Source organism: Rhineura floridana, chromosome 11 (assembly GCF_030035675.1).
Source record: "Rhineura floridana isolate rRhiFlo1 chromosome 11, rRhiFlo1.hap2, whole genome shotgun sequence".
Lineage (NCBI taxonomy): Eukaryota > Metazoa > Chordata > Lepidosauria > Squamata > Rhineuridae > Rhineura > Rhineura floridana.
Genome location: NC_084490.1, coordinates 40,235,687 through 40,251,613, shown reverse-complemented (window position 1 = coordinate 40,251,613; position 15,927 = coordinate 40,235,687). Strand labels below are relative to the sequence as shown.

The window sequence follows — 15,927 nt, the reverse complement described above, 5'->3', positions numbered from 1 at the left end:
TTTGCCAGATTGATCGGTTTTTGACATCTCACTGGGGAGCCATAACTTCTCTCTGCTACGCACTAATTAATAGCTTATCTCTGTTTTTGTTGCAAAAAGCTGTCCTGGATTTGCATTCTAAAGATATACACAGAAGAGGGATTTCTATTCCAGATTTTTATTTTGAAGAATATTATATTGTCTGAGACTACTCTCTTTTTGGTCTATTTTATTTTGACGAATCTGTTTTCTGACGACTGCCATTAATTGTTTCGATCCTGGGAACTGCATTTTGTTTACTTAACTATGGAGAGATAAGGCTGTCTGCTCTGTTTATACTGTGATGTCACCAAGTTTGGAGTATTAACCCAATTGTTGCTGAAATAAGAAGTGGTTTTCCTATATTTTTCCTTTAAAATGGCAATTAAGAAAGTGGCTGAGAATCTGGAAATAACTATGTTTCAGAAAATAATGGATGAGATTGAGATAACGAAACAAAACCTGCGACAGGGTTGTAAGGAGCTGAAAATTGAATTGAGTAAAATGAAGCAGGAGATTAAAGATATAGGGGTCCCTGTGAGAGAGGTGACCCTGGAAGGGGTCCCTGTGAGAGAGGAGACCCCGGAGATTGGAACAAACGTGGAACAGGAAAAAGATTTGGAGTCTATGGACTTTAGAAACAAAATCTATTGTTTGGAGACACAGGAGATTAAAGACATAGGGGTCCTTGTGAGAGAGGAGACCCTGGAGACTGGAACAGGGGTCCCTGTGAGAGAGGAGACCCTGGAGACTGGAACAGGGGTCCCTGTGAGAGAGGAGATCCCGGAGATTGGAACAAACGTGGAACAGGAACAAGATTTGGAGTCTATGGACTTTAGAAATAAAATCAATTGTTTGGAACTCAATGTTATCTCTGAAGAAATTAATGAAGATTCTAGAGATAAAGTTATCAATGGCATGGATAATCTTCTGGACTGGAATGATGTGATGGAGCCCAATATAGAGAAAATCTATGGAATTAACTGCAGCCATGTGACAATGGAAAAACTTTCAAGAGATGACCCAGTGTATTTTGAAAAAAAGAACAGAGATATGATTTTACAGCAGTATTTCAGCAACCTATTCAGAATGGATGGCAAGAAAATATTTGGGATAGAGGTAATTCCCATCAGACTCTTACTATATGACTATGGCTTTGACAGCAAGATTATTATGGAATACTGATAATGGAAGATTGGATACTGAAATTACTGGACTTAACAAGACTACTGAAGATGGAAGATGGAAAATGGAACTAATAGGGATAATAGAACAATGGCTACTGAAATTACTGAACCTAACAGATTCTGATGTGATGGATTAATTGAAATGTTTATTTTGACTATGGTTATGACAATAAGATTATCATAATTAGTAATGAGATGGATTAATCGATATGCTTATCTGGAAAAAAAATTGATAGATATATTTCTTAAAGAATTGAAACCTCTCTTTGACTTTTTGTGGAAAGAATAAAGTAATGTTTATGAGATTTGATGATTAAGTAAGATAACTACTGGAGGAAAGTGATTTTATAATATGACTTAAGAGACAGGATTGTTATATATTATAGATTTATAACTGATTTGATCTTTGACAAATGGGAAGTCAATATTTTACTCTTTATTTTTTATTTTTGTTTTTTTTTTCTTTTTTTCTTTTTGTTTAACTATTTTTGATTTTGTTTTTTGTCTTTGAATGTTTTATGATTTCGTCTTGTATGTTTTATGAAAATCTGAATAAAAATTATTGAAAAAAAAAAAAAAAAAAAGAGAGCATTATAGTTGTGTTCCTCACGCAGGTTGATAGCTCTCTCCTCCTATAATGGAGAATGAGGGCCTCAGGGAAGGAGTGTGTCACTCGGAGGACGAAGGAAACGATCCCTTTGAAGGGACCCATCCCTTGGGGGACATGCAAATATACTCTCATGCTCAGGATACTTCTCCTAGGGGTGGAGGGATACTTCTCCTAGGGGTGGAGGGATATTGGTAGTGAGTGATTCGATCATTAGAAACAGCTAGTGGGCGTGCAGCCTGCAGAGTGATTTGCCTGTCTTGCACGAATGTTGCAGATGTTACCTGTCATCGAGATAGCTTGGTAGATAGTAATGTGAGGAAATTAAGTTTGGAATGGAGGTAGACCCAATGCTTAATTTACAGCATACACAAAACATTCCCAGCAATTCCTTGTGTTATAAGAGAAGCCTGCTAAATCAAGGATTGCCTTTGATTTGTAGATTGGGGGGACTGAGGCAGGAATGAGAGAGGAAGATGGTGGGATTAATTGACCCACACCATCCTCCAAATGTTTTTGCTATTTTATGTAACACAGAGTACACCAAGTGTGGGGAACCTCTGTTGCTGAGCTGCAACCCCACAGCCCAGCAAGCATGGCCAATGGCCAGGGATGATTGGAGTTGTTGTTCAGCAACATCTGGGGAACCAAAGGTTCCCCACACCTGGACTACACAAGTCCACCTATTCCAAGATATATTTTTTTCACTCATTCAAGGATTTTATTGAAAGCAATAGTGAAACAGTACTGTTAACAGTTATTTTGTGCTTCAGAAGGAACTGATTCGGTTGAGACTTAAGCTTGCTGCCCACCCTCCTCCAAACCTTTTCTGCCTTCCATCAAAAGTGTGTGTATCTGCTAAGGGATGCATAAGCACAGTGGGTCCCAAGCTTTTTTCCCATACAGACCACTTGAAAATTGCTGATGGTCTTGGCGGATCACTTAATTTTTCTGCCTTTTGTTGCAGTTGTAATGTGCTGTGCTAGGTGTTGTATGATTTTCAACTGTATTTGCATTGCTTCTGTTATTTCTTGGTGTCTAAGGGTTGCCATAAGTCGGAATCGACTTGAAGGCAGTACATTTACATTTGTAATATTACAGTTTGAATTCCATAGAATTCCATTTGGAATACACTAAAATATAATAAAAGAAACAAAAATAGTTAAAAATCAAAATGAGTATTTAATATGGACATGCCATGGGTCACCAGAATGAAGCTCATAGACCACTGGTGGTCCACAGGCCACTGTTTGGGACCCTCTGCATTAGTATCAATTTATGCCATCTATTATTAAGAGGTGGGCAGTAAAAACATACATTTGAGTCACTGCCACATGCAAATAGCTTTTTAATCTGATAATAAACTGTATACAGTGAGCAGATTATGTTATACTGGAGTAGCCACAAATGATAAATTTGAGTTTCCTTTCAAAAAATACCTCCGCAACAAGGGTGAACTGTATACCCTTTGCTGCATCAAGTTACCTTTTTAAAGAACACATCTTACACCACTCCACCCCCAAAAAACACCTATAGAAGCAGGGGAAATCTGTGGCCTCCAACTCTTATCAGCCCCAGCCAACAGTCAATGGTCAGGGACTATGGGAACTGTAGTCCATACATCATCTTGAGGGCGTTATTACAAGACAGGGAAGACAGAAGGCCAAAGCACTATTTGTATGAAAATTGTGCAATATTGGTAACCTGAAAGAAAAGACAACCATGTATACTATCCTATGAACCTGGGTCGGCAGTCGGTGTTAATTCACACAGAGGAAAGCTAGTTTAATGGTCAAGATGAGTGTTCTATCCCACTCTTAAGTGGCAGCATATGTTGGGTTTTTAGTAGTCTTCCATCCAGACACTGATCAAGCAGCATCTGCTTATCTTTCTCTGTATTTTAGTTGAGGGCAGGAGTCTCACCCTGAACTATTGTTTAAGTCATTTCATTTATTCTCCTTTCTGTTGCTTGGCTTTCATCTCAGAGACGGGTTCACTTTCTCAAGACCAGCCTACGCCATGTCAAGGGCAGAAGCCTATATTTAAACACATCCAAACTTTTAATACAAACATAGGCTCTGGTCTCACCAATCCCACTGCTCCATCTCCTTTCCATACACTGCTCTTTCTGCTCCAGATTCTCTCTCCCTCCTCACTCCCTTTTCAGCATCAGAACCCACAGCTTTTGGGCAAGGTTGATTCTCTTTTTAGATTCTCCACCACAGCACAGGAGAAAGTCTGCCCTGTGCTCAGCACCTTAGGATGTTAACATGTTAGTAAAATATATAATCTGAAAACCCTCTAAAAAGAGTGTAAGAAAAGGAATTAGAAATTGGCAAACCTAGAATAACTGGATGCCATGTAATTAGTTTATTTGCTATTACCCAGTGATACATTTTAATATATGCTTTAAATGTGAGTTTTGGGGGGAAATATACTATTTTTTACTTCAGCTGTTTTTGTAGTGAGTTTGACCCCCCCACCTTACATTTTACTCTCTAGCATCCAAGGCCAGATTGCCATCAGCTGCTGACCTCATCAGTTTTGGTAGGTAAGCCCCTTTCTGGTTTTTTTCTTTGGCCCCAAAAAATTTAGCTATAGGATAAGGCACAGCCCTTTATTCCAGGCTTCAAGGTATCCCTTACTTGTCATGATCACTTTCAGAAAGGAATTTTGGGGTGAGCAACACATCTCAGGTCTTAGGCCAACTTAGAAAAATATTTTTATTGGCAGGCTGAGTTTGGCGAGTAAAACCTGCAGTCCTATGGAGTGCAGCTGTGGTTGCAGCGCTGAGGCATTTCATGAACAAGAAATTTCAGGATAATAAGCAAATATTTGTGAGTGCATCATCTTGGGCTATCAAGGAAATCACTGTTTGAGATAGCACCCAAAGCCACAAATGGAGCTATGGACACCCTCTCTTCTTAGAATCATAGTAGAGTTGGAAGGGGCCTATAAGGCCATCAAGTCCAACCCCCTGCTCAATGCAGGAATCCAAATCAAACCATTCCCAACAGATGGATGTCCAGCTGCCTCTTGAATGTCTCCAGTGTCAGAGAGCCCACTACCTCTCTAGGTAATTGGTTCCATTGTTGTATGGCTCTAACAGTTAGGAAGTTTTTCCTGATGTTCAGTTGAAATCTGGTTTCCTGCAGCTTGAGCCTATTATTCCGTGTCCTGCACTCTGGGATGATGAAGAAGAGATCCTGGCCCTCCTCTGTGTGACAACCTTTCATGTACTTGGGAGTGCTATCATATCTCCCCTCAGTCTTCTCTTCTCCAGGCTAATCATGCCCAGTTCATTCAGTCTCTCCTCATAGGGCTTTGTTTCCAGTCCCCTGATAATCCTTGTTGCCCTCCGATTTCCTCATGCACTTATTTCTTACACAAACCACAGTTTGCCTTCAATCCATAATTGGAAACTATGGTCTGAACTAGGTCCAGTTGTTTTGGAGGTAAACTATGGTTTATCTGAACCAAGAAGTACAGGAGAGAATAGGAGTGCACAATATGAGAATGTGAGAGAGCCCAAAGCCTTTCACAGACAACTATACCATGGTTTGCCTCTTTACAGGGAAGCCTACCCAACCCCGGATTGTTTAATATGCCTACTTGTTCCATGGTTAGATATGAAGAGCCCATTATATTGTTACGGTTACCTCACCCACAGCACTTGAACTCCGTGATAATCACTTTTGTGCATGCCAAGGCAGTGGAACAACTATAAATGAAGACCAAAATCAGTCAGCAGTAAAAATTATACTTTTATTTTCAAATTGGTGTTAATCCAGAAGAGAACTGGTACTACATTTGATTCTATGGTGCCATTGAAAAAGGCCAAATGATTTTTGGAGAGGGCATGCAAGCCCATAAAGAAGAAACACAAAGACAACAGATGAAAACCCCAAAATATGCTCCAACAAAAAAATCATTCTAATTTCAGACACTGAAATCTATTTTGAAAAAGCTACAAGAGACTTGACATGAATAAAAATGGCTACACAGATGCAATTTTGCTGTTTTTCTTTTTTTAAACATTTTATTTAAATACAGGTTTAGGTGCGTTTCAGCTATTGGAAAAAAGGCAAAAGTGCATAAGAAGGCAGAAAAAAAAGCAGTGAGAAACCACTTCTCCCAGGGCAGGGATGAAAAAGCTAGGAGATTAAAAGAAGAGTACTTTATTTTAATTTTATTTGGTCCTCTAAAAATATTTATTCACATTGTTATTTTTGCTATCTTCCTCACGAAAAGCTGTCCTTTTAAGGATTGTCTATACATGATTTTGTCTCATTTTGTTAGGAAATCAGCCACTACTGTGTTTGTGCTTCTGCCTTAGCACCAAGAAGAATGTGACATCTCTCCACCCGTCAGTCACCCTTGTTGGCACCTTCAGAAAGTTCACCCCAAGATCAGGTGGTCCCCAGACACCTTTATCCCTCTAAAAATGGTCTTGTTAAAGAAAAACCTGCCACCATTCTCACTGGCCTTGTTATTTCTACAAATGGATCTCTCTGCGGCATGGATATAGTGAAGAGGAGACCAAAACACTCCTCCCTTTATCACTAGTGCAAGTGTTCAAAGGAAAAGCAGGAAATAGAATGTTTTATTTTAAAGAAAAGATTCTAAAATGTTTGGGCTTCTATTACTTTATGAAAAGAATGATTTGGTCATTATTTCTGCCACTGATTTGAGGGGTGTGCAGGAAGTTCATAACTTTAAATTGGAGCGGGGAGCCCAAAGGGGATTTAAAACCCTCCTGAGAGATTAAGCTAGAAATCACTAGTGTGTGGCACTCTTACCAGGTTCAAAGATATGCAAGAGTACTATGGGAGTGACACATCCCTTTTGCTTTCAACTTGAGGGACCAAAACATTGAGGGAGAAAGGTCTCCTTAACTTTTGCTTAACGTAAGCCTATTTCACACCTCTTGTAAAGAGACTAAGCTGGTGCTTTTAACATTGCATATATTTATTCTCTCTGCACCACAAAGTCCACAGACAGACTGAAAACAATGTGGGGAGAACACAAACCCCTGATATGCCTCCTCTATGCACAGAAGGGGAGAAAAGGGGAAATAAAGAGCACATACATGCAAACAGCACTGGAATGGCAAAGAATGTCTGAACTTGGTCCTTCCATATACCAGGTGTCACAGCTAAGAAACAGGAAGAGATTCAGTGGGTTGAAGCACCTCTCTCTGAATGTGCCTTTGACAGGCATTATTAAAAACAGTAAGGTTCTCAAAGTCTGCCTCCAGAGGTCCATTTACCAACTCTTTCAGTTGTTCTGGTTAGAACTGAGACTAAACTATTAAATAAAGTGGCTTAGAGCTACTACTCATGTTACATTAAAAACAATAGGTATGTCCCAGGTATCTCTTCCATATGTAGAGGTTTGCAATCACATTACATCTAAATGACTTAATAGTCATCGGCTCTAAGAACCATTTCTAAGGATTTGGAGCATTGTACAGTAGCTGATTTTGCCCTTCTGTCCCAGCACAGAAGTGACTTTAGTGAGTCAATGCAGTTCTTTAAACGTAACAGGAGAAGTAGCAATCAATGCAGAGAATGGTGACTTTCAAGAATCTCACTCCTGCTTAGAGGAATCTGCCCAGCCCTTGTTCTTACATCATACCAGCCCAACCCTATGCATTTCCAGTTATATAGTAGTTCCCTGCTATTTTGACAGCAACACTCCAAAGAATTTGCTTTTGGTCCATGATACTACCTCAAGTCACTAACAGCAGTTGTCAGCTTGATATTAGACAGAAAGGAGGAAGAGGTATGTTTCTAGTGCAAGGCATTTGTTCCCCTCACCCCTTCATCCAATTGCCAGGTTAGTGGAAAGAGGAGAAAGGATTGTAAACATTGCTTGGCTCAAATGGGGCAAGAAAGGGAGATGATGCTTATCTACAAGTCTGTCTTTTGGCTGACAGGAACTTGTGTTCAGAAGAAAGCTTCACACGAGCTGCCTTCAGAGGAGCCCTATGAAACCTCCAAAGGCAAGAGCAACTGGTCCCAAAGATTACACCTCAAGAATAAGTGTGATTGTTCTTGACTGTTCTTGACTAGGGCTGCTGTAGTCAAGGTTACTCAGAGAAGCATCCACCTACTTCTATACATAAGGTGCCAACAGAATTGAAACTCTGAAAAACAAAGCAAACACAAGGAGGATACTGACAGACGCTAGGGAGCTGGGAGAAGGGTCTATTTGCAGGCATTAGCTACGGGAGTCTTGCATAGGTTGGTTCAAAAGTTCACTCAAAGCTACTTTTGGAGTGGTGGGGAGGTCAGCAGGAATGGTCAGAAGCATCTGGAATATGCTGCTGCTCCTCATACCCTTTCAACCCAGGAGGTAGCACCAAATTAAGCTGTACAGAGTAGTACTCCATAGCTGTTAAATCTTGGGTAACAGAATAGGTCCTGGGCCCATTCTACTCTAAGCTGCTTATCCCCAGGAATACAGGGCACATGTTCTCCTCATGCCCCATATCAAGGCTAAGTAGGTGTACCCTCTTATTGAGCCATGGCATCCAAGAGCCAATGCTTGAGTGTGCTAGACTTTTTTTTTTATCCTAAGCCTTTGCTTCCATACCTCTGCACCAGATACTACTTTAGCTTTTATCTCCCTTGTAGACATGATAAACACGCTGGTTTCTTTTAACTTCAAAGGCTCTCCTGCTTTTAACAAATGGTTTGATTTCTTTCCAACGAATAAGGTTTATAGAAAGGAAGATTTTGTAGAAAATTAATGAGCAAGAGTCAACATGCAAGCAGAGGCCTTGGACAAGTTTTTCAATGGAAATAATCAGAGACTTGCCGAAGTTATTCACAGCTTTACATCCCTCAAAAGCAAGCATGGCTGTGGTCCCTACACCAATTCCTGGTTCCAGGTAGCAAATTGTGCTCGTTTAATTCAGGATTCAAATCAATTCCCAAAATGGCAGATCCCTAGGGAGGGAGGAGGGCACACTGCCGTGTTTCATGAAAGCAGGGGAAATGACAGAAGGACAACTGAGCTCTGAGAAAAGTCTCACACAACAGTAAAAAAGTCACCCACCCCGAGTTTCAATGCCTCCAAAACAAGGCTAAGTTGGCAGAAGAATAAAAAAAATGGCCATGTCAGAGGTTCAGAACAAAATAAATGATGTGACAAGACAGCAGAGAAGGGATAATGGAACAAGAAGCACACAAGAGCCCTCCCCCCGCTTGCTTTCAGGGTGGCACCCGAGTGGAGCTCATATAGCCTCCACGTAGTTGGCTGGAAGCATGCCTGTGTCTCCGGTCCGCTCAACTGTGCCATACATCCAGCCATCATCAATCTGTTGCACATTGATTATGGTGTCACCATCCTGGAAGGAGACCTCATCCTCGTCAGCTGCGTTGTAATCATAGACCGCACGGAACCGCTTCTGAGGTGGGGAAAAGAAGAGTAGGGATGGGTCAGTGCTCAATGACCTTGGGAGTTCCAAAAACAGGAAGGATGGGACTCTTATCCACCCTCTATTTTTAAATACACTGGACCTCCAAAAGTTGTGCCTTCTGAATCCCAGCAGAAAGGTACTTTCACCTCTGCCTTTTGATAGGCATTCTGCAGGGCACATGCTCACCTAGCTTGTGCCTTCTCCCTCTTTATGCTGCTTGTAGTGGCCTGCAGTGCTCTAGTCATGTTTTATGACTTTGTGAATGTACACACACACACACACACACACACACACACGTACGTGGCAGCAGAAACTTATCAATAGGGGGTCGCACTGGTGACAGATGGTTTGTCAAGGTTCGAAACTGGCATTTCCCACAATCTGAGAACAAATTGTACAATTTGAGTACAAATACAACCTGCTCCTTTACAGGTTTGTGTCTAAATTTTATACCCTTCCCCCTTCAGCAGTCAATTGGCATTCTCAGGGTGATATACAAAACAGTAAAAAAAATACTAATATTGCAAAAAGAAAACAGCACAGCATAGCACATAAATACTTATTACAATGTGTGATGGCTTTTGGCAAAAAGAAGTATCTTGACACACAGGGCTGACTTGAACATCTCAGGATCCTTTCTAGCCATATCACTTTAAGGAGAGTAATGTAAACAAAGGCTGAGCGGTAGTGCAGGCCTCAGTTCAATGTTCAAACAGCACAGTCACAGACTTAACAGGTAGTTTAGAGCAGGATATCCCCATCTCCTGACCTGCATTATACATGGTTTTCCACAAATATACCAAGAATAGGACCCGTAAAGCATGTTGTTCACTTCCAATAAATTGCACAAATTTGTCCAATTTGAACACAGTCACTTAACATGTATGCTTTACATACTTCCACAATTTGTTCTTTGGGTTAGGTGGATTTATTCAGAAGCAGCATTTTCTACCTTCCCCACTTCTCAAGGTCAGAGATAGAATATGTCACAGGGAAGGGCTGAGAGCGAGCATCTAAACCTTTTGCATGCTGGCATAAGAAAAGCTACTAAAAACATACATATCAATGCAGGCAAGTAGACTTCTGCAAAAAGCCATTAATGGTTCTGTTTCATTTCTTTTTTCTGTCACAACAGTGAGCTAATGCTAGGCTACTTTACTCCTTTCCTAGGACACACTTACCCCTCCTCCAGATGGGGCATTACGCTGTATTGAGACAGGTGCTGCTGGCTCCTTGTAGCCGTAAGACTGAGAGGCTGGTTGTTGTGGTGGCTGGTGGTGGTAAACTGGAGGAGACAAATGTTACTGTTAACTGTCTGTAGGTCAAATTGAGACTGCAGAGCCTGTCCCAGGCTCTTGGGAGACAATGCAGAATTCTTGCTGACGGTATTTGCAATAAGCAAACGTCACAGGTAGAAAAATTTGACAGTTACTGTCAGGCTACAAAATCTGGTTGAGCATAAGAGCTTCTTTCTCCTCTCTCCCTCCTTATCTACACTACACTTCTGATATTCTATACCAATAGTTTTTTTAAAAAACCCACTTTGCAAAAGGTATTTGCAGCTGTGGCATGCAATCACAGTCATGCATCTTGGCATTCTTCATTTTAGCTGGAGATTATATTGTTCTATCTTAAGGGCTCAAGGTGACCAACTGCAAACAAAACAAAGCCTTTTTCTTGAAAAGTATACAAATCTAAGAGACAATATGCTTGGGGATGCAATGAAAGAGTGAACCAGAAGGCAGGCAATAAACATCAATGATAGTAATCACACACAGAAGACTAGCTACTTCTTTCCCCTTTCCATTTCCTTGATTACCAGCTACCCATCATCTAGTTCATATTTTCCTTTATAAATATTCACCACTTCAGAAATTGAGAACCTGCAGCTCTCCAGATATTACAGTTCCCATCACCCTTGACCACTGGCTACGTTAGCTGGGGCTGATGACAGCTGCAAGTCCTACAACATCGGCAGGGTCACAGGTTCCTCATTCCTGGCCACGGAATAACTGGGGTGTATGGGTGTACGTCTAGGTACAGAACACTTCCAACTATCCACCAACTTTTCCTTGCTTAAACTAGTGTCCCATGCTCTACCTGGTTCCCACTTTGTTCCAAATCTTAAGCAAAAAACTGAACACAAGTTCCTCTCAACCTTATTGTTATTATTCTCTTTGGGGTGAAGGATAATTCCTGCCCTGCTAAATATCCACCTGGATAGGCCTTTTCCAGATTTAGTGGAGAAGGCTGAACTTTCCCTTCACTCAAGAACATTCTGTATCTTGTTTAAAGATGTCTGGAGCTTGGCATTTCTTTGTTGCATAAATCACTGTTTATCTTTGCAGTGTGCACAAAGTCCTCCTTCTTTAGTTTATCTTCCCAGTGTGCATAAGGTCCTCTTATCTTTAGAACATGGATCCATGTATCATGCTGCTAAGGTCCAAAAAATGTTCAGATAGTTAACTTAGCTTTTTGTTCAAGGAAGAAGCAGGCATATCAAATCAAATTAAGTTATTAATTAACAAACCTTGAATGTATCTTAACAAGTTCTAAACAGTAACAGCTCATAAAACATGCTGGTAAATGCATACAGATGCATAAAATAACTTGCCTATACATTCGACAAAGGAAAGGAGTCCCAATATCATTTTCCCTTGTAATTTGCTACATTCTTCTGTGGTTTCCTATTATCTTCCCACACAGCTGTAGATTCACCTATCCAGACTTTGGACACAATACTGACAGACCTTGTCCAAAGTGGTTTCACTTCAGTTCAAACTCTCAGTCCTCAATTACCCTGAGTCTGTGTCAGCTACTCTGTCCACATGTGACTAGGGCTACAATTCACAGATGCATAAGACATTTGGATCAGCTGTGGATGGATAGATGCAGTACCTGGCAGAATATTCTCTTTCCAGTCATGCCGGTCATCCTTGTCAGTCTACCATTGCTCTACCTTCAGCTTAGACTCCGCCTTCCATCTCCTTAGCGGCCATGAATTTCCCTGATTGGCACAAGCAGCTCATGACCATTCTAGTATGGGCTCTACAAAGGCACTACTTTATAATCACACAGTGAACAGAGCCGGACTGCTGGATTTTGGGGGGAGTAGGGAAGGCTGATGTATACCACAAGAAGACCCAGATATTCATGCAAGTATTAGGGTGGATTGTCATTATCCTCTACACCCTTTTTTCTCCAGCACAGCTCATTACCAGGGGTACTTGGTTGGACATGATGAGGCTGCTGGTGTGGTGGCGGCTGCTGCTGCTCCACTGGTCTCCTGTAGTTGGCACCTTCCTGTGAGTTGCGGCGTTCCATTTCTCCTCCCTCTCCACCAGGTGTGCCCATCCTGCTCTTCTCAAACTCTTCATGGTACTTTATCTGTAAAGGAAGGAGACAATATGAGAGCAAGATCAAGAACATACACACATATCAAGTTCTGAGACAAGTGGGAAGGCCTTCAGCTTGTTTGCAGTATAAGGCATTCCCCACATAATCAGTAGGAGCCGTTCTGTCTCGCCTATGAAGTCCTTACAATGCAAGGCTTGCACATTATGCCGCCCCTCCACTGCTGTCACTTTTCTGTCTAGTGCTCCAGATAAAACTCAGTGGTTGCGACTGGTGTGCTGACATCTACTGAGAGTTGCAGGTGAATGAACAGATAATTCTAAGGGTGGAGGGCTCAGCAAAATAGATTCTTTCCTATAATTTGACAGCTGGCTCTCTTCATAACAACAACTTCCCTCCCTGTCTGAGAAGTTACTGCAGCACTGCATATAAACCAGAAGGTGGCAGTGGACAACTAGCTCTTCATGTATTGCGAATTCTCCTGTGGCTGGGGATGCACAAACAGAAGAATGGCTTGGCACATCCTACCAAGCTCCAGACTTTTCAGTCAGTAGACAAGTCAAATACAAATTCTACAATCAGGAATACCAAATTATCGTTCCTGTTGGTTATATGATCAAGCACCTTAGTTGTATTTGATGTAGAGCCATTCAACACCTGCTATCTGAAGATGCAGGGCCAGCATCAGCATCTTTGGGAACACTACAGTGAGGCAGGACACAGAAGGATTGAACTCTGCTTTCTGCTGATGTCACCAAGTGAGGTCAGCTGACTGACAGGGTGGACATGATTTGGGGTAAGTGGCCTACCAGGCCAAACTGGGCCCCAGGCTTGAAGTTCCATATCCCTGCTCTCCTGACAGGGGAGTTCCACAGGGCAGGGACTGCCACACTAAAGGCCTGATCCCTACCCCAGTAAAGGCCAACGAAACCTCAGGAGTGTGAGGAATCACCAGAAGTGCCCCATCAGAGGATCTCACTGATTGAGGTGCAGCATAAAAGAATCAGGTGGTCCTTAAACTACTTTGGGCCCAGTTTGTATAGGGCTTTGTAAATTAGCCTGGTCATGAGCCTGGCCTGGAAGCAAATTGGCAACTAGTGCCACTTTGAGCAGATGGATAATATGCTGCCGGTAGCCTGATCCTGTGAGTAATCTGGCTACTGCATTCTGCCTTAGCTGAGCTTTTGGATCAGAGACTTGGATAGCTCCACAAAAAGCACACTACTCAGGGATAAGGGTGTGGTTCTCTGTGTATGCTTAAGGATATGCACATCACAGTATACAGCATGTTCATAGCCATGCAGGAAACTATGTTTAAGGATATGCACATTACAGTATACAGCATGTTCATAGCCATGCAGGAAACTACACTAACCTTTAGAAAAAGCCAGAACCCTGCACTGACCAAGAAAGGTTGCTACTGGTAACAGCCTTCTATCTCCAATTGTGTTCAGCCAGGGCAGAGTCTAGCTGCCAATTCCCTACATGTTATCAAGCAAAAGATATAGCCATCTGTAGTCACAACTCTGCCTAACAGCCCCAGATACACTTCCACCATTACATGCTATACTCCATCTCATTCTTCCTCTATTGCAATGCAGTACCTGAAGCGACAGGATAAAGGAGATGGAATAAGGACACATTTTGTGCATGCATATATCTGAGAGTTTAGTTGGGAGAGCATCCCGTGCTTGATTAGGGAGCACTGGACCAAACCTCATGTGGCCTTTGGACAAATCACCGGAGCTTCTTCTCAGTCCCTCCTCCAGTGAAACAGGAAACAGAGAGCAATCCTCATATCCACCTTGTAAACTGCCAGAAAATCAGATGGTGGTAGAAAATAATCCAAGTTCTGTTCCAAGAACAGCTTAATTCTACAACCTTAACAGATGAACCCTAAACAATTGGAATATTTGCAAGGAGATATGCAGAGCACAAGGGTCCATTCCCTCACCACTGCTAGTCCTATTAATTCTCTCACATATATACCTCCCACACCTTTTGGCTTCAGAGGTATTGGCCAGGCTAATGCTTCAAGATGACCTTTGCTGCCATTAAGGGAATATACACGGCTCTACTTTTACTTTCCCTTATGTAGCAGTGACCTATCTCCCCCTTTTAACAAACTACATGACAGGAGAGGGAAAAACCCCTCCCAAGGACTCTAGCCCTCTTAGGACAATGCAAACCAGCTTACAAATTAGTAGCTGGAATGTACACAGAGACAGGCTCAATTGCGGCTCTGTTGCTTCACAGATTTCTTCAAGGAGAGTAGGCCAAACTGGATTGGTCTATAAGCATCAGACAAGCCCTTTCCTAAAGCACACATCCAATTGCAGATCTGGGAGGTTTGCAGCCAAGATGGGACTGGACTGAGTCTGCAACTGAAGAGGAAAAAAGCAAAACAAAAAGGCAATTACCCGACTTAAAAACTCAAAATGTGCCTGGCAAAAGAGACCATGGAGCAGAGGGCCTGGGAAGGAAATCCCTGTGGGATTAAACTCATCCTGCAGGGCTCCCCCAGAATTAACTTCCAGAGCGCTAGCTCATGCCAGATGGCCAAAGCAAATTATTAAGGCCATATTAGTCAACAGGCCCTCAAGAAAAGTATTTTACAGCTAGGATTAAACAGAGAGCACACAAAGGAATCATCACACACTAATTTTAACCATTGAAGTCTTGATATTTCATGTCCCATTCTCTCCCACCCTGCTGCCGCCTTGCTTACATGATGCCTCTACTTCTGTCATTTCATGCATTTTTGTTCCTTGTAGGAAGGAACTTGCTTGTACAGTTTGGTCACTTAGTGTAGTCACACCCACATCAGTGTATTCCAGCAGAAAAAAAGTGCATCTAACTTGGCACTGGGGCACATGAGTTCAAATCTCAACTTAAAATAATTACTGGGTGGCCCTCAGAAAATGTCATGCTGTGTCCACCCTTCTTCACTTAGGAAAACAGGAATAAAACAACTTACTGGGCTGTGGGAAGAATGAGTAACATAAAGAGTTTTAAAATAATCCAAGGTGCCTGGTTACATGAGTACTTATTTTTCACCGGTGCATTCAGAACTTGAAATATTTTTCTTCAACCCCAACTGGAAGTTCTTTGTAGTTAAAATCACCATCTCCCACCCATCTCAAAACTGTTGTGGGAACAGGAACTGTAGGCCACATTGTATACTAAAAACTATAGAAATTATCCCTGGAAAAAATGAGTATAAGACTATTTTTGCCATTTTCCTGCATAAGGAAATCATGAAAGAGGAAATCAAGCTGGTCTCCTCCTCCTCTCACTGCGTGCTCACAAGCCAGCGTCAAGCTGTCTGTCCCATT

The 15,927-nt window shown here is 41.8% G+C and overlaps 1 protein-coding gene across 5 annotated transcripts in view; it reads right to left on the bottom strand.

Annotated features, from left to right (window-relative positions):
* Positions 1–5,563: 5,563 nt before the first annotated feature.
* The window catches only part of LASP1 (LIM and SH3 protein 1), a 65,305-nt gene continuing 54,941 nt past the window's right edge, over positions 5,564–15,927 (bottom strand). For 4 of the 5 annotated variants that reach the window (XM_061588647.1, XM_061588645.1, XM_061588646.1 and 1 more), the window contains 3 exons: positions 12,457–12,625; positions 10,420–10,523; positions 5,564–9,226 (listed from right to left, as the gene is read on the bottom strand). In XM_061588647.1, the coding sequence (XP_061444631.1) occupies positions 9,053–9,226; positions 10,420–10,523; positions 12,457–12,625 (447 nt within the window). In that variant the 3' untranslated portion in view covers positions 5,564–9,052. Of the gene's footprint in view, positions 9,227–9,546; positions 9,620–10,419; positions 10,524–12,456; positions 12,626–15,927 lie in introns of those variants that run through there. The other variant, XM_061588649.1, reaches the window with a different exon arrangement.